The sequence below is a fragment of the Rhineura floridana genome, chromosome 5 (assembly GCF_030035675.1).
Source record: "Rhineura floridana isolate rRhiFlo1 chromosome 5, rRhiFlo1.hap2, whole genome shotgun sequence".
Classification (NCBI taxonomy): Eukaryota; Metazoa; Chordata; class Lepidosauria; order Squamata; family Rhineuridae; genus Rhineura; species Rhineura floridana.
Window position 1 is genome coordinate 53,875,221 of NC_084484.1, and position 19,435 is coordinate 53,894,655.

A 19,435-nucleotide genomic window follows, 5' to 3' on the forward strand; every position below is an offset into this window, starting at 1 on the left:
TACGCTTGTCATCCAATAAAGGCCTACCTTTTTGCTGCAAGCCCATGTCCTCAATTCTCTCAAGGACCCCCAGTCCAACGAACTACAAAATTCCCTGCCAACTATACTAGTATGGTCAAACATATCAGAACCATTGTGGTGTAGTGGTTAGAATGTCAGAGTGGGACCTGGGAGACAATGGTTCAAATTCCTGCTCAGCCATGAAACTCACTGGATTACTGTCTCTCATCCTAGCCTACCTCACAGGGTTGTTGTGAGAATAAAATCCAGAGGGATCATGTATGTATGCCACCTTGAGATCCTTGGATGAAAGGTGGGATAGAAGTGTAATTATAAATATATATATATAGAATACAGCAGTAGTTCCCAAACTTTTTTTCTCTGTGGATTACTTGAAAATTGCTGATGGTCTTGGCAGACTAATTATTTTTCTACTTGTAGCAATTGTAATGCACTGTGCTAGAAGCTATATGATTTCTAACTGCAATTCTGTTGCTTTTCTTTCTTGTATTGTTTTTATTGTATTACAATAAAAAGAATTCATTTTGTAATACGATAAAAGAAGCAATCAAATACAATTAAAATTGATATGAATATTTAATGCGGACATGCCACAGAACACATGAATGGAGTTTGCAGTGGATCACAGTCAAAGCCCTAAAAGAGCTGTGGATTCAGTTTGGAATTGGAATTTCAGTTTAGAATTGGAATAAAAAGATGCTTTGTCTGTTTGCATCACTCCATATTAAAACTTGGACCTGAACTGTGTAGTGTTTTGGTAAACGCTGTGTAGTGTTTCAGTAAAAGCTCACATTTTAACTGGAATTGATGCTTTGAATAAGATTAATACCAAGCATGCAGCACTGATTGCACAGTCTGAAAACTTCCTGCCATAATTTGGAGAGACAGATGCCCTGTCAGAAAAAGAAAGAACCTGAAGATGCTGAAAGATAACTGGTCAGGGAGTTTAATCACTCACCATGTTAATCACAGACAACATCTAAGAGATATGCATTACTCTTTTGCAACAATGTTTCACATTATTTACTACATTAAATTGTGGAGTACAGAAATATAAAAACATAAAATTTATAATTGAATCACATCAAAACAAGAGCAGTCCAGCACCAGGAAAGAAGAATCCAGACAAAATTCACTTAAAATACTACATGGCAATTGCAACAATAATGATGGTGGTGGTAAATTGTTTTTTCCCAGCAATACAAAATAAAGTGATTTGAGGGTAGTGAGAGAGATTCTTAGGTATTTTGTATTTCATAGTTTGGAGATAAATGTATGAACAGCTTCCTAAACCAGGTCTTACTGTGATTTAATCAGTTTGCTTGGCCAAATTCTTCTTTACCCCAATGCAAGCAGTGTTATCTGCTAGGTAAACAGGGCATGCACTTGGGAAGTAGGAGGTGCAAGTTTAAGGAAAAGGGGGTGGTAGGAAATAGCCCCATTCACCTTTTGTATGCCTGTCCAAAAATAGTCTTGTCAAAAGAGAAAGCACCCAGGACTCAAACCCACACTGCAGACGCTTTCGAGTTATTCCCTACCCACTCAGTCATAGCAGTGGACAGAAAACAGAAACAGCATGGGGCATATATGTTCTTCCAGCCTCAAAACCCAGGGTAGAGACACACACTGTTCTGCAGGTTCCAGTGCATCTCCACCTCTTTTCTGTAAACGGGGCACGTGATGCTAATCAAACCCTGCCCTTTTTTTACTGTAAAACCTGGTAGGAGTACCTTGAGTGTGATTTTTAAAAAAATTGCTTCAGATTTTGCAGCTGATCAGCAGATCAACCTGTTCCCCCTCCAGGTGTGGCCGGTGGAAACGCTTTGCTCTAGGTGACTAGTGTGCTCATAGCCCCAGTCATGTACACAAGCAGCACTTGAGTTACAGGAGAAGCCCTAGCCTAGTGGAATAACTCAGATCTCACGTGCAGGGGCTCACTGGTTTGAATCCAAAACATAAAACCCACACCTTTAAAGGTGGGGAGGGGCTCCTAAAAGCAGCAAGTGAGACATGCTGCACGACCCCACCAGCCCTTTAGACCACCCTTCTACCTGGCAACCCATGTGACCAATCCTCTCCTATTTTGCTTGATAGGTGAAATCTGCTAGGTACCCTGTCCCACCCCGTTTTGGCCACCCTGCTGGCACATTTTTATCAGCACAGCAGATATGCCTGCAGAACACTGGTGGTGTGGTGTTCATGGCAGTGGCACATCTGGTGCTGCACCAGCATAGTGGGATTTCCACCGTATCTTATGGCCTCTCAGGGAGCAGCAGGTCTCCAGTATAGGACTGCAGCCCTAAAGCAGCACTGCAGCCAGTTCCATTCAGCAGTTGGCTCCATATGTAGAATACTTCTGCACTCATCTTGTAACAGAATTATAGGCTGCTACTAGACACTGCTGGAGGGGAAAGACACCAATTACTACTTGTTAAAAATAAAACCATAGAAAGAAACACAAAGGAAAGAAATACAGAGAAAATAGGTTCTAGTAGTGTTACAATTATAGCTGCCTCCTTTTGCTGTCCCTCTTCCATTCTCAGTACTGTGAAGAATGCCTGTAGGCCCATTCCTAAAATTCTGGGAGAGATCTGATGGCAAGATAAGATTATGCCCTTTGTTTTTGCTTTACTGGATTTTGCTTATTTGTCTATCGACTTGTTAAACTTTAAAATATGACCAACACATTTTAAAGTTTTGCTATCCTCAATGTGTTGTATGTGGAGAAAACACACAAAAGGTTTTTATGCACTACTTACATGTTAAAACTGTTTTATACTTCATGGGCAAATCCGCCCTCAGCCCTGCATGCAGAGACTTCTATATAAACAGGACCCCACGGGTTATTTTTCATCAGCATCTGAATCCAGCCTCTGGGAGCTGCACACACACGGAGTTTCCCTGCTGTGCCACAACCCTGCCAACTGCATGCCTGTGCAATAGATACTGCATTGGGAGTCCTTTATGCCCTCTAGTAGAGCGTGCACAGGCTAGGCTAGGCCTGAGCATTTGGCTTAGTCAGAGTGCATGGAAGATTCAGCTGAAGCCAAGCCACTCCTTACGGAAAGGAGCCTATGCTATGGAAGGTTGATGGCGCAGCTTTAACCTACAGCAATTAATTTATCAGTGATGGGGAAGTTGCGATTCTCCTGATCTTGCTAGATTCCAACTCCCGTCGGACACAGCCAGCAAGTCCCAACAACATCTGGAGGGCCACAGGTCCCTATCTCCAGGTTATCAGGTCTTAGGCCAGAGCTGAATGACCTTGGGCCAGTCACTTTCAGCCTAGCCTACCTCACAGGGATATCGTGAGAATAAAAATAGGGAGAAGAATCATGCATGCCGCATTGAGTTCCTTGGAGGGTTCAAATATAACAAAGAAAATAAATAGTGTGAAGTCCTGCAACTGCACTCTATTTGCTGAATGCAGCATGACCACTACGTGGTATATCTCAGCTTTTTCAGGATGTAGTCTGCTAGGTCTGCGGCCCTCAGTCAGGGTTGACATATGCCATTCCCCAGCACAGAATGCTTCTTTCCCTTATGTGGTGTGACTGGCAGAAGGTTGACAGTCACACAACTTGCACTTTCTGCCTCTCTTCCCCTGCTGCTGATGTAATCTATTTTGTGTCAAGAACGGATTCAGTATTTTTATCGAGGCCCTACAATAGCAATCTTTTGTATTGACCTAATATAAAGGCTCCTGGTGCTCTTCTGTTTCCACTGTCGGGGCTCAAGAGTATTGATCTTGAAAGACAAACACCAAGAGGAGATTTTAACAAGCAATACTGAATAAAGCTAGAGAAGTCTGCTGAGCTCTGGCCCAGATACATACTTCAAAATGTGAAGAGGTGACTAATAGTGGACCCTAATATTTGCAGAAATACAGAGGATCAATAACAATTGTAGGGAAATCCAGTAACAAAAAATGCTGGATAAAAAATGCTTGGGACATCTTTTTTTATGCAATCTGTAGCAGGAACTTGTCTCAAGCATTTTATCAATAAGGATTAAACATTTTGCCTCAAAATGTGTTACGAACAATATCCATGGTGCAGCTGTCCCTTTTTTTGGTTGTAACACTTACCTCAAAGAGGCAAGCATTATGAGCCACCCAAATCTTCTACAACTTGGATTAAAATCTGTTCTAAAAGGGGGGGGGGAAATCCTACTTCTCTCCACTTTCCAAAATTTCTTTAAAGAAAGCACTGTCACAAGTTGAAGCATGATCCACATCCTATTTGTATAGTAGCAACATACTCCCGAGATCTTAAATAGTTCTTGATCGTATAGCGAATCTTCAATCATATTTGGTACATTTCCAGTTTCTGCAAAACCTTGCAAAACATAAAAATAGCATATCCAACTAGGAGTCTGTACCTAGACCTTCAGGGAATTAGCTATATATTTTGACATTCTGTTATTCATACATAGTATAGATAATATCTCATATTGTATATGTAGCAACTGATTTCTTCAGACCAATTCATCTGCAAGTTCCCAAAAATAGTTTTTATAAAAGCCATGCATTGTAGAATGATTTATTATCATGTGCTGTATAAAAACAGGGCAAGATTACATTTAATATATAGATAAGAGTTATGTTAGTGATCGTTTTGACTTCCTTTTTGATTTATTGCCAAAGCTCTGTCTGATCCTTATTCAAGACTGGCCTTATGTATTTGATTTCAGCCAGTTGGCTTGAGAAGAAATAGCCAGAACACAAGAGATGCAATTTATCACTTTGAGATCTGTATATTTAAATTACCTAGTGTTTACCTAGAAAACAGAATCCTCAAAAGTAGTCTGTTAATTAAATATCCTTCTGTATTGTTTCTCATCTGTACTAGAAGTCTGAAACAAATTGTTTTAAATACTGGGTTAGTGTCTAAATAATTAAATTACTATCTTGCTGACTGATCACATGCTCATTTTTATGTGGAACAGTTTTCTTGTACTCAAAAAACATTTGTCACACCAATACAGCACTTCTGTTTTAAGACTATTTATTCAAGAATAGCAAACTGGTATAGGAGGCAAAAATAAATCCTACAGTTGTCCAATGATGGCAGCCTCTGATGTTCCAGTGTGTTTAGTGGGAATTCAAAATAACCTATGTAGGAAAAAAGCCAACCCCAATGGCTCACAACTGATACACCAGAGCACAAAATACCAAGATATTCTTTGTAAAAATACCTGTGCCTTGAAACCACTATTAACCCCTACGGTCATCCAAGTCAAATAGCTATAATCCTTTACTGTGCTTTATCCTCCAATTTAATTATAGAATGCTACTACATTCCCTCTCAGCCTCCTAACTGCAAACCTAATCCTTTTTAGACTGAACACTTCATGAGTTGTGTGCTCCTGCAGATTAGTTTGTATTTGTGGCACCAGTTCCACTCTGAATTTATTATTATTATTTATTTATTTATTATTTATTAAATTTATATACCGCCCGACTAGCAATAGCTCTCTGGGCGGTGAACATAAAACAGCATAAAAATACAATAAATAACAAAACAATACTAAAATACAAGCAACAATCCAACACAATAAACATTTTTAAAATTAAATCAGTGTAACTTAAAATGCTTCAGAGAATAGGAAGGTTTTGACCTGGCGCCGGAAGGAGAGCAGAATCGGCGCCAGGCGTACTTCCTCAGGGAGACTGTTCCATAGTTCGGGGGCCACCACTGAGAAGGCCCTAGATCTTGTCATCACCCTCCGGGCCTCCCTGTGAGTTGGAACCCGGAGGAGGGCCTTCGTAGCAGAACGTAGTGCACGGGCCGGTTCATATCGGAAGAGGCGTTCCGCAAGGTATCGTGGTCCCGCACCGTATAAGGCTTTATAGGTTAATACCAACACTTTGAATCTAGCCCGGAAACATATTGGCAACCAGTGCAAGCTGGCCAGAACAGGTGTTATATGCTCGGACAGCTTGGTCCTTGTCAGCAATCTGGCCGCTGCATTTTGCACTAGTTGTAGCTTCCGAACTGTCTTCAAAGGTAGCCCTACGTAAAGCGCATTACAGTAATCCAAACGTGAGGTTACCAGAGCATGTACCACTGATATAAGGTCCTCTTTACTCAAATAGGGACGTAGCTGGGCTACCAACCGAAGTTGGTAAAACGCATTCCTAACCACCGAGGCTACTTGAGCCTCAAGTGAGAGGGAAGAGTCTAAAAAGACTCCCAGACTACGAACCCGGTCCTTTAGGGGGAGTGTAACCCCGTCCAGGACAGGGTATATATCCACCATCCGATCAGAGAACCCGTCCACCAACAGCATCTCAGTCTTGTCTGGATTGAGCTTCAGTTTGTTAACTCTCATCCAGTCCATTGTCGAGGCCAGGCAACGGTTCAGCAAATCGACAGCCTCACCTGAAGAAGATGAAAAGGAGAAGTAGAGCTGCGTGTCATCAGCATACTGATGACAACGCACTCCAAAACTCCTGATGACCTCTCCCAACGGCTTCATGTAGATATTAAAAAGCAGGGGGGACAAAACTGACCCCTGCGGGACCCCATATTGGAGAACCCGCGGTGTCGAGCAATGTTCCCCAAGCACTACCTTCTGGAGACGACCCGCCAAGTAGGAGCGGAACCACTGCCAAGCAGTACCTCCAACTCCCAACTCCGCGAGCCTCTCCAGAAGGATACCATGGTCGATGGTATCAAAAGCCGCTGACAGATCAAGGAGAATCAACAGAGTTACACTCCCTCTGTCTTTTTCCCGACATAGGTCATTGTACAGGGCGACCAAGGCTGTCTCAGTGCCAAAACCGGGCCTAAAACCCGATTGAAATGGATCTAGATAATCAGTTTCATCCAATAGCGCCTGGAGCTGGCCAGCAACCACCCGTTCCAAGACCTTGCCCAGGAATGGAACATTCGCCACTGGCCTGTAGCTGTTAAAATTGTCTGGGTCCAAGGAAGGCTTTTTCAGGAGTGGTCTCACCACTGCCTCTTTCAGACAGCCCGGGACCACTCCCTCTCGTAAAGAGGCATTTATCACTTCCTTGGCCCAGCTACCTGTTCCATTCCTACTAGTTTTTATCAGCCAGGAGGGGCAAGGATCCAGTACCGAAGTGGTTGCACGTACCTGTCCAAGCACCTTGTCCACGTCCTCGAGTTGAACCAACTGAAGCTCATCCAACAAAACAGGACAAGACTGTGCTCCGGACATCTCACTAGGATCTACTGCTATAACTTGAGAGTCTAGGTCCTGGCGGATACATGAGATCTTATTCTGGAAGTGATCGGCAAACTGATTACAGCGGGCCTCCGATGATTCCACCGTGTCCGGAGAGTTTGAATGGAGAAGCCCCCGGACAACTCGAAAGAGCTCCGCTGGGCGGCAAAGAGATGATTTAATAGTGGCAGCAAAATGATGTTTTTTAGCTGCCTTCACTGCTCCTACATAGAGCTTAGTCGAAGTACTAACCAGCGCATAATTGTATCCGTCGGGAGTTCGTCTCCATTTCCGCTCAAGCCTCCTCCTATCTTGCTTCATCGCTCTCAGCTCCGGAGTATACCATGGAGCTGTATGAGCTCTACGCAGGAGAGGGCGTGCAGGAGCGATCGTGTTTACAGCCCGGGTCATCTCCGTATTCCACAGAGCGACCAGGGCTTCAGCAGGAGCGCCAGTCCTATCAGCCGGAAAATCCCCCAGAGCCCTTTGAAAACCTTCAGGATCCATTAGTCTCCGGGGGCGGACCATTTTAATAAGTCCCCCACCCTTGCAGAGGGAAGAGGTTACTGAAAGTCTAAACTTCAGCAAGCAGTGGTCTGTCCATGACAAAGGGAGTGTTGTAAAACTCCCCACATCCAGATCACTTTCCCCATGCTCAGTAGCAAAAACAAGGTCTAGAGTGTGCCCCGATACATGCGTTGGACCACTAACATATTGAGACAGCCCCATGGCTGTCATGGAAGCCATGAAGTCCTGAGCCGCGCCAGACAAAGTGGTCTCGGCATGAATGTTGAAATCCCCCAGTACTATTAGTCTGGGGGACCTCAACAATATATCCGAGACCACTTCCGCCAGCTCAGTTAGGGAAGCCATTGGGCAGCAAGGTGGGCGGTACACCAAAAGGATTCCCAGCCTGTCCCTCTGGCCCAACACAAGGTACAAACACTCCAGGCCAGTAACTGAATGAACATGGTGCTTGGTGAGTGAGACGGAACTCTTATAGACGACAGCAACCCCACCTCCCCGACCCTCAGATCTACCATGATGCTGAACCAAGTACCCCGGTGGGCAGAGCTGAGAGAGACCAACTCCTCCCTGCTCACCCACCCAGGTCTCGGTTATACATGCCAGATCGGCTGCCTCATCCACAATCAAATCGTGGACGAGGGAGGTTTTATTATATACCGATCTGGCATTTAATAACAGCAACTGGAGATCTGAGAGTTGGCTGATAGGACTACCAACGACCTTGCGGGTGTGGGAAGGACCGGAACAAGGCACAGCCACAACATGTCTGGACCGCGTTCCCCTTACCTGGCACATCCTTCTCACAGCGCCATACCTTCCTTTGCCCGTCACTACGGCAATTGGGGCCCCCTCAAGTCTCCCCGCCTGATGGATAAAACTCTCTCCGAAGCACATAATACAACTAAAATATACAACAATTAAACGTATAAAAACAGCTATATATACAGCCATATATACAGCATATAAACATACACACTCACTCAGACATACATTCATATAATCAGGCACCCATTCATCTCAAATTGCATCAACACACCAACAAAAAAGTAAAAAAAAATAAAAAAAAAATAAAAAAAAATAAAAAAATATAAATAAAAAAAAAAAGGAGCAGCACAGCAGCAGCAGCCTCTCCTTCCCTTGGGGCGATGCTTTCTTTCTCCTGCAGGGCCTGCGTCTCCCAGGCCACCTCAGCCAGCCGGCTTATGTATCCCTCCAAAGAGGGACAGGTGGTAAGAATCAGTCCTGGCTGGCTGGGTACCTGGGGCCTGGTCCTGCCAGGCAGAAGTCCCTCAGGGAAGGGTGGTGGAGGTGGAGGTCCCACAGTAGCAGTAGCAATTTATCACAGGCAACTAGAAACTGGACATAGTATTGCAAGCAAAGCTTCACCAGTGACTTGAACAAGGTTGTTATAATGCTTTCCTATGTGTACCTTCATTAAGTCACCCAATGTACCTAAGAACTGCCCTTTTTTGAAGCTACCTTACATTGCAGCTAACAATGCAATCCTGTACATGTCTATCCAGAAGCAAGTGTCATTAAGGTCAATGGGACTTGCTCCTAGATAAATGTTGGAAGGACAACCTCAGTTATGTTGAGGCCACCTAGGACAAGGAGGCAATACAAAATTTCTTTCATCCTTCATCAGCTAAAACGTTTTGTTTCTTTGTTGGACACTGTAGTTTCTTTTGCAAATATTCAGATATTTACGTAAGAAGCCACAATCTGTAAGTTCTTGTAACTTAATGTGCAACTTAACATGAAGCAGTTTTATTCTCTCTTGAATGTTGATAGAGGGCTTTAACTCTCCAGTGACAGCATCCTTCTTGTTTGCAGTAGAAAGGAGAACAGGAGCATATGTGAGGACTGACCCAACAATACCAGCATGAACAAACGTTTGGAGGGCCACACGTTCCCCACTCCTGCTTTAGAGATATAAGTAACATCCTTGAAAATAAAGTAGAAATGTTGCTAGTTCCTCCAGTGGGGCAAGATCAGCCCAATGAGCATGAACAATTTTAAACTGTCCCTAAATCTGAGATCTTGCCATATAGAAAATACATCAGAATAGAAAAAGTTGTATTTCACAAAAACAGTAAACCACTTAATTTTAATTCTTCTCTCTTGAAATGGCTTTAATAAGGGTTCTGAAAGCATCAACACAACACACATTTTTTAAAAAAACAAGTTTTGTACTTCATATTTTAATTGGCATTCATCCCACAAGTCCTCTAATCATTCTTTGTAGTAAAAGGTACTTATTTAGAGCATGTAAACAGTATGTTATATTCACAAGTATAGCATTTTAATTAATATACAACTGAATTTTTTAAAAGTAATGAACAGCTCTAAAACTGTATGCATAATTTATTCACAGTCTGAAACAATAAAAACAGGATTTGAAATACTTTAAAAAGACAAAGAGGTTCATTTTGTCACAGCTGTTAACACCATTGTGCAGATAGGAAAACAATTTTCAATCAGTATCGAGTATTCAGTTAAGCTAATTTTGAAAACAGCTATTAAAGAAAGTGCAAAGGCATTTTCCTACTCGGTTTAAACACATAAAAATATAGGGTAGAACATAAACTAAGATATCCGACTGTCTGCCATCCTTTTAGGAACTGACATTAGGAAAAAGGATATAGTAATTGCATTGCTTACAGTGAAATAAATTAACATCTAATAATGTAAAACAAAAAATTTAAGGCATGACCGTACTCTGAAAAGAGATTGCAGATATGAAAATCATGTTGAGTGCCTAAACAGCAGCAGTAAGATCTTGAAATAAATTCTCCCCTCCTCCTAACTGGGCCAAAGTTATCAAAGCTGGGCAAAGATATTTCTAATTTGATATGATGAATGAAAATTATGAGTATGTTATTCCTGATGAGAAGTGCTTTAAGTATTTCATATGCCTAAACTGAGCTGCACTTTCAAATGCTGTCAGAATTACAGAAGATGATAGTCACTGTAGCTAGTAAAATATACTAAACTAAGCAGAGTAGCTAGGGCCTGTGTTGTCATATTACACTTTAAAGAACTAGGGCATTCTTCTATTTTGCTCTTATGTCTGATAATACATATTAATATCATGGATTACAGAACACATTAACAATATTTGGGCAATCGTATCTTGGCTTAATAAAGTAAGATATATATGAACCTTTTGCCCATGCACACAGCCCTTCACTCCTCCTTTTGTGCAAGCTGGCAAACAAAATTAGGAAATCTTCCACTAACTACAGTTTACCATTTCATCCAAATCAGGAAACTATGGTTAAGTTCTTCAGAACAGGTGAGGATATTAAACCACCTTCAAACAATGGTTTAATATCAGAGCTGTTAATCACAGTTTCCTGTTTTGGATGAAATGGGAAATTAAAATTGATAGAAGACTTATGAACTTTTTGCCCATCAACCTATCTCAGCTTATTAAACTAAGATATAATGTGAATTCCCCACCTACTTGCTTGAACAGAAGACTCCTTGATGGCCTCTAAAGTGACTTGTCATTCACGAGTCCTTTCTGAATGAATACTGTATCTCTCACATAACATTTATATTTATTTTCAGTTACAGAAATGGCTAGCTATCTTAAGTTGTCACTTCTTTCTTACAATGGAATGAGTTGGCACATGATCAATGAATATTAAATGCATCAGATACCCGGAAGCAATTTAGAATGCTTAAGATATATGAAGTTACGTAGGATGGGCATCAGCAACCTTCTCCAAATCTTCAATATATAAAGGGGGTTGTCACTCAATCCATCTCATCCATTAGTGGCAGAGGCAATAACTGGATTTGCAGCATATAGAGAGAGTGGGGAATAATACATTTGTGTCTCATCTGTGTATAAAGGGGAGATTCAGTACTGAAGCAGCGCTCACAGACCAAGAAAAGGAATCACAAAGATTGGCATAAATATTATGTAAGAAACCATATTTTTGTGTAAAAGTGACAGTTGAAAGCACCACTTATAGATGAGAGGCAAAAAAGGGTAAAAAAGCTGCAGAAAAACAAGAGTTAGCCAAATTCTCAGACTTGTTTTTGAAGATAGTTGCCTGGTTCTAGGAAAATGTTAAGTAGATGGAGAAGTCAATATAAAGTATGGACTCCTTATCAAGTGGCAAAATAGCATTTTTTCTTGAAAAAATATAGCTGGAAATTACATTTACCTGCCTGTTTTGAGAGAGTACTAATCTTTGATGACTACTAACAATTATATTTAGAATTTACAACCTGCGGCAAATTCTATCCTATTTTAGGATCGTCTCCCCTATCAGTAATTTTAGCATAATCAGTGACGTCAACGGCTACTTATACAATTTCAATACAATGAAATTTTTAATCTTTTAATTTAATGAACCTTTTTTGTTTTTCAAATGTCACTTCTTAAAGCAGCTTGTTCTTGAAGCTTAATAGCTAATGATTTAATGCAAAATCAATCAGAAAGGATCTGACACACCACAAAGTCCCAAACACTAGATATTACCTTATTAGCTTGAGAAATCACTAAATGAGCTTGGCAAAATTCCTAGAGTTGAATAAATTGAACGCAGGGCAGACAGCCAAAAAGTTTATCTTTGCATTTCTTTCCTTTTGACCAGAATAAGCAATTTGTGAGCTATGTAAAAGCATACATCTGATACTGCTGGGCATTAAAGAGGTGGTGTTTTGAACAACAAAACTGGAAAGCATGTGGTCAGATTTGTCAACTTGATTTTGATTTTAGTCTTACTACTGATCGCCCACTTGTATAGTACATTTTTTCAGATAAAGAAAAATGAAGATGTTGGCTGAAGTCATATATCCCAATCAAGAGTTCCAACATACATACAAAATTTATCCGTGTGCAAGCTTAGAGGGTCATTTTGATGGGGGGTCCAGCTTCAGACACACAAAAAGATTTGTGCCCCTACACATGAATAAGAGGAACAGCTCTTTTAAGTAGAGGACCTCAACAGATGTGTTCGACCTCACACACTTATAGTAAGTCACTGTACAGGGACAAAATCTGAAATCAGAATACATTGGTCAAAGTCTTCTACAATCCTTAGTCAAAAACCAGATTCTTACTTAAAATAATCAACAGAAAACAACAGAAGTTACCCTTGCTACACACATACATGGTGCATACTTCAGTGTTGAGATTCCTCTCAGTGCAATTGCAGATTTTGAATGTTTGAACAATGAGAACCCACAGTCTTATCGTAGTCCTGACCAGCTGTGCAAGTACGATGCCCACCCTGATGGCTGCGATGTGCTCTCTTCTTCACCTTCCAAAGAAAAACACATATACACTCTTTACACATTAGCCAAGAGGTTTTAAATCACAGAGTTAAAAGCATGATTTGAATGACCATCACATTCATTGTGTCTTAACTGTGGATGTCTAATCTGACTTGAGTCAGAGCGACCCTTACAAAAATTATAGTTAAGCGAGAAGCAGCCATGAATACTTTCTTGCAGGATCTAGGATTTATGTACTTTTGAACAATTATTTTCAGATTTGAAGTCATGCTCAGCGCATTATTAAACATGCACCCTCCGTCCCTCCTTCAAGATCACCACACACTGCAACCACACTTTTCTTTCTCTGGTAATGGAAGTAGCAAAACAGCGTCATGTACCTTGAGCTATTGCAACAAGTCTTCCTTTTTCTTCTGGACTCAGCTGCAACATGGTATCTATTACTGGAAGAAGCCTCTCTCTTTCACTGCCTGATTTTAGAAATATGAACTGTAGCAGAACATTCTTCAAATATTCCAGATTAGCAACAGATTTCTCTCGCTCTTGGTTTCTTTCCAATCGCCTTATTTCACTTTTAAGAAGCTGAGGATGAAAATACCACAGGTGAATGTGAAGAAGTCAAACAGAGCACAGTCAAGGGTTAGACAACTTGCATGAAGAAACAGAATGCACAGCTCTGCACTGATCAAATATCCCAGTAGACTGAGTAAGGCATAAAATTATGCCATAATGCATTTGAGAGAATAGAACTAAAGCCAGTTCACACTGCTATACTGCTTCACATGATCACATATGTAGTTAATACAACTGTATATGAAAGTAAGGAAAGGATAAAGAGCAGTGAGCAAACAACCTCTGCATTTTTTCTAGCAGCTGCAATAATGGAGAGGGCTGCCATCTTACTCAGAGTACAGCCTATTTCAGATTAACATTTTTCCATGTTGTCATACTCTCATTTGTGAGACCACAAGGAAGAACTTAACAGTATGGCTCTCGGATGAGCTTAAACTAGTAGAAAAAGGTCACTGAGAATTTGGGAGACAGAGGAATTTGGAGGAGTAAATTAGTTGCTACAGTTCTCCTACTGCTGAAGTATATACATCCCCTTCCAACAGCACTGAGAGGTGTGGGGGGTCGGGGCAGGGGGACAAGAAGGAATTCCCATAGCAACTCATAAAGCTACTCTGTGAACACAGAGTTTCCTCTCTAGATAGTCTAAAGGGGCTGGCAGGGTACAATCATCTGTTGATAGGTGGGAAACATCAGCCTCTTTCTGAGGTGCTGGGGGCATGGAGTGCCCTCCTCTGCAGGCCTTCACGCTTCTCACTGTTAGGGGAGCCAGGAAGAGACAGTGGCTCTCAGCTTCTGTTTACAAGCTGAGTTTGACTCAAGCCCCATTTCTGACTCTTTCCAATCGCTTACGGAACGATGCAGCCGGAAATGAGCTGTGTAAAATTCTGTCCCCCATGACAGTAGGCTGACTCTCTCCCCCGTCCCAGTGCTTTACATCTCACTGCACTCTCACCAAGAAGCAACGGATGTTCTCCACTGTCAACATTCTATTCTGCTAATTGCCAGTTCTGCCTTTGCCCCTAGACCTTTGACTCTGAAACACGGGTCTCAGTTCTCCTAGCTCATCTTCTGCATTTTCAATACTCTTCTTGCCTATACTTATTTATATATCCTGACTTTGCCTGACCTCTTTTCCTAGGGAAGTTCCCAGAACTGTTAATAAGCAATCACATTCTGTGAAAATTTATTAATAGTCATTAACAGAAAGATAGACATGACAGCATTTTTATGAGCTGATAAGCTGTAGGAACAAGAATGGCATTAAGTTCACATAACCGCGGAAGGATTTTTAGACTTGGCAAACAAAATCTGAGACACCATACATTTAACCAGAGCTTGTTAAGCATATGCCTACTAACCTTTATTTGCTCCATCAGGATGACATTGGTTGCTTCTGATTCACGCAGCAGTCCATTTAAGTGATCAGCACTCTTTGATGTAGTGCTTAACTTCTGAACCAACTCTTCTTTGGTGAGTTCCGTTTCCCAATGCGGAGATTCTAAAATTGTTCACAACAAGCCGATTTCAAATGGGTTGATACATATATTTTTAAACAGAATCACCATTTCTAATGTTTGCTCTGAAAGGTGTGTATATATATATGTGGGTGGGTAGTGTGGGTGTACGTACACGTACACACACACACACACACACACACACCTACCTACTTTTAAAGTCTACCAGAAAATCTGAAGTCAACACTTTCATTCCCATATCCTAGCTAAGGACAGGCCCATCCCAGGATTAAACTAAACCACAGTTTCATATTCTTTAATCCATGGGTGGGGGACCTCAGGCCTGGGGGCTGAATGTGGCCCTCCAGGCCTCTCTTATCTGGCCCTCAGACTCTCCCCAGGCCACAGCCCTCACTGGCGTGGCTACACATCCTCTTAAAGTGTTTTTGTCTGGCTGGAATGTGTCCTTGAATTATAATGCCTCTTTCTCACTGTGACTTGCGTTGCTGAAATGTAGTGCACTGTACACAGGTAGTCACATCCATTGCTCCACCCACTTTCCCTTGTGGCACCACCTACCACTGGAACGTGGCCCCAGGAAAGTTGTCCACAAGAGACTGGGGCCCTTGGGTTCAAAAAGGCCCCTTACCCTACTTTATCCATGACCCTTTTAGAGTGCTAGTCAGTCCCTCTGAGTATTAAGCTTATAGCATTAATCATAAATTGAGTAGACAGTTGCCAAAATTACAGAAAAGGGCTAGCCGTGTTATTCTCTTGCATCAAAAACAAGAGAGAGTTGTGGCATCTTAAAAATGAACAAATTTGACAATGCCATAGGCCTTTGTGGACTACCATCCAGTTCATTAGATGCCAGAGAATACAAAGAAGCAGAAGCAAAAGAGGGAACACAGCTGAAAAGGAATTACATGAAGGAGCCTTTTCAAACTTTTTCAGATGCCAATAGTCTGCTGCTCTTGAGCCACTGCTGTACCGAGATCTATGAAAGGTAAGGCTGCCTGATTGAGAGCCATTTTGGAACATGAAGAAAGTATGGCAGAAATCTCAAGGCAACAAAAATCAGTCTCCCCCATGACCTGAAGGATCACCAAGTAGCACCTATCCTGTATTATCCGAAAAGCAAAACTTTAAACTACTACTGCATTACCATGACCCTCCAAAAAGCTTTCCTTACCAAATTTTGCATCAGGGGTATTAAGAAGCTGTTCCAACGAGGGCACATAGGTACTGGCAGAAGAGACAGACTCTGTGTCAGTTGTTTCCATTCCTTCACCCTCCTCCCTAGCTACAGTGTGTACATCAAGAAGAGGAAGGTCAGTGCTCCTTCGTTCTCGCACGTTCTTTGGTGGCAAGTTGGATGTAACAGGACCTGAAAAAAATAACTAATCATAAAGCAATTTTGATACAAGAAACATGCACCTGGATGAGAATTACACAAAATGTTCCAAAAGACACAGAGCTGCCTTAATATATGTTGATTCCTGAAACAGAATATCAAAACACCACCCATCTGGATATAAATACAGTAATAATAATAAGAGTAAAAGGAATTGGCAGTTCATGTCCCTCTCAACTCTGTCACCAGCCTTACTCTGTCAATTAGTAAAGCCAACCCTGCCACAAGACTAAGTCATGCCACATCAATCAGTGCAAGAATTTTCACTTGTGCAACAGAACTTTCCCCCTCTCTTCCTCCCCGCATGCCCCCTAAATCTGTGCTAGGGGTTCCCCCAACCTGCACAGATTTGTAGAGGGCATGGGCCAGAGGAGAGGGGGGGAAGTTCCCTTGTACAAGCAGAAATCCTGGCATTGACGGAACATATTAGTTGAATTCCACCCATAATGGAATAAAAGATTCCAATTTGGTGATAGAAGGGACAATTTGTCTTAAATGAAACTAAGATCTACTTGTGTTCATTTCTTGGGGTACAGAGTCCTAAGTAGAGTTTAGACAAGTGAAAACAGTTGCTAGGTGTACTGAACTCAATAATATTTCTTCGGTGAATAACAGAGAACTTACTTTTTGTGCTTGGCTCACTTTTGAGTTGAAAGAGCTGGGTTTCTACTTTGGACAGCTGCTGCTGCAATGTCTCCACGGTTTTCCTGTGCTCTTCTTGTAGGTGCCTGACTTGATCACGAAAACTGTTATGAAGAGCTTCATTCTGGGCTGTCAGCTGGTTCACAGTCTGTGCATGGTCTGACTTTATCACCATGTTTTCAGACTGTATTGTGCAGAGCCTGGAAGATATTGCCCCCCCAAAATAACCATTTTAGAAAGCAAGAAATTCATATTCATAGTCTCAATTTGGGGGGATTGCAAGAATTTATTAAAGAACTTTCAACAACAGGAATATCCAGGAGATGGTGGATTTTAGCTACAAACATTCACTTGGGCACAACATTCAAAGATTAAATGCCAGTCACAATCACAACAGTATAATTTTCATGGCACAGAAACATACTTTTCTCGGAGCTCTGCTTCCTTTGCCACAGTCTCCTGAAGAATTTTATTGTGTCTTTCCAGCAGAGTGTCATGTTCAGATTGTAGTGCCTGAAGCTCAGTCACATTCATTTGTAAGTTATGTTGACTGTCTTGGAATTTGATCTTCAGTTGGTCTATTAGATTTTCCATGTGTTCTCTAAACAAAAACCCACAAAAATATTTGCAAGTGTATGCTTTGCTTCTGAACCTTTAAGAGTGCCTTCAATAAACTACAAAACCCAATTCTTCTGTATGTCATTAGACTTTTGTCATGACATCAACAAGGTGCGAATGGTACAGATACAAACCGGAATTGAAGAATGTAATGCTAACAGAAATTATGAAAAAAATCTCATTTTCAGCATTCGAACCCAAATCAAATCACATCTTTGTACTTAGGAACAAGTGGAACTCTGCAAAAAGCACACGGACATTTGTCACGTTGTCTGGCTGCTGCATATGTATGGAGGCTAAATGGACTGCTACAGCAGAGGCAGCAAAACACTGTGTGTACGTGCTTCTGCATATATATGTCTATATAAGGGAGAATAGAAGGCTCTCCTGGGGCTGTCCCAATAAGGGATACTAACAGGATTTTCTGGGCCCAGTATGCTGTATGTGCATTGGGTCGTCTGTCACACTCACAGAAACGGGACACAAGTTTGAATATGCTTTGTGTTATATGCAAATGTGTTATTTTATGAGTAAAATGGAAATGGACTGCTTTCAAGTCGATCCCGACTTATGTGTACCCTATGAATAAGGATTTCATGGTAAGCAGTATTCAGATTGGGTTTACCATTGCCTCCCTCTGAGGCTAGTCCTCCCCAGCTGGCTAGGGCCTGCTCAGCTTGCCACAGCTGCACAAGCCAGCCCCTTCCTTGTCCGCAACTGCCAGCTGGGGGGCAATTGGGCTCCTTGGGACTATGCAGCTTGCCCACGGCTGCACAGGTGGCAGGGCATGTAACCTCTGAGCCACTCACTGTGGGGGTGAACTTTAGCTGGCCCTTGACACCCAGGAGACATGAGCGGGGATTTGAACTCACAGACTCTGGACTTCCAGCCAGGCTCTCCTCCCCACTGTACTATGTAGAGTACAACAATAAATCAAGGACCATACACAGGTAATAGCCTGGCAGGTATGTCAACAGGTGAAGCTTTCCACATAATTACATTTCCACACAAAAAAGATCAACCTGTTGAATTTCTGCTTGCCATACAGTTATAGCTCATGGTTAATGAGGAGAGAGCTTAACCATAAGTCCTGGTTCAGACGACATGCCAAACTAAATCTTAGCTCAGTGTGGTGCAGCAGTAAAAAGGACCACGGAGCAGCAAAGCAGCTGCCAGCTCTGCTCCAGGAGCCTGTACAATCACGCAATCCCAGGAAACCATAGTTGGGTGCACCATGTCATGCAAACCAGGTCACCAGATTTTGAACAAATCAAATAGATAGTATGCTGGACACAGCATGACCATAATCATGTAATTTTCTAGATGTGCTGGTGAAAAGTAATCATTCATCTCAGAATTCCTTTGCTAAGAAAGTAAAATAGAAAAGCACCAGCTAGCAGCACCCTCTCCAAAAGCTGAACCAGAATTCATCCCTGCTGGGTTGCATTACAGGGGCAGGATGATTTTTGGAAGTGTAGTTAAGGAGGGAAGAATTCCCCCAGATGCTATCTCTATGAAGATACCCCTCCCCTCCATGTGACAATTAGGCTTGAAAAAAGCTTAAGTGTAATTATGGAAGGGGAAAGCGGGTGAGAGCCTGTGTGTTTGTGAGTATGTACACATATGGTGTGTGCTGTATGAGTAAATTTATGCATGCATGCATGCGAGTGCAGGGGGTGTCTGTGGGTGGCCATGCCCACTTTTGTCTTGGCCACACCCACTGCTAGAATGCCCCCAC

At 41.9% G+C, this 19,435-nt stretch overlaps 1 protein-coding gene across 1 annotated transcript in view; it reads right to left on the reverse strand.

Annotated features, from left to right (window-relative positions):
• Positions 1-9,861: 9,861 nt before the first annotated feature.
• Positions 9,862-19,435, reverse strand: part of GCC2 (GRIP and coiled-coil domain containing 2) — a 36,987-nt gene continuing 27,413 nt past the window's right edge. Inside the window, exons 18-23 of the mRNA XM_061626763.1 lie at positions 17,504-17,680; positions 17,062-17,279; positions 16,216-16,410; positions 14,928-15,067; positions 13,377-13,578; positions 9,862-13,022 (exon numbers count right to left, since the gene is read on the reverse strand). Of these exons, the coding sequence (XP_061482747.1) occupies positions 12,952-13,022; positions 13,377-13,578; positions 14,928-15,067; positions 16,216-16,410; positions 17,062-17,279; positions 17,504-17,680 (1,003 nt within the window). The 3' untranslated portion in view covers positions 9,862-12,951. The remainder of the gene's footprint in view (positions 13,023-13,376; positions 13,579-14,927; positions 15,068-16,215; positions 16,411-17,061; positions 17,280-17,503; positions 17,681-19,435) is intronic.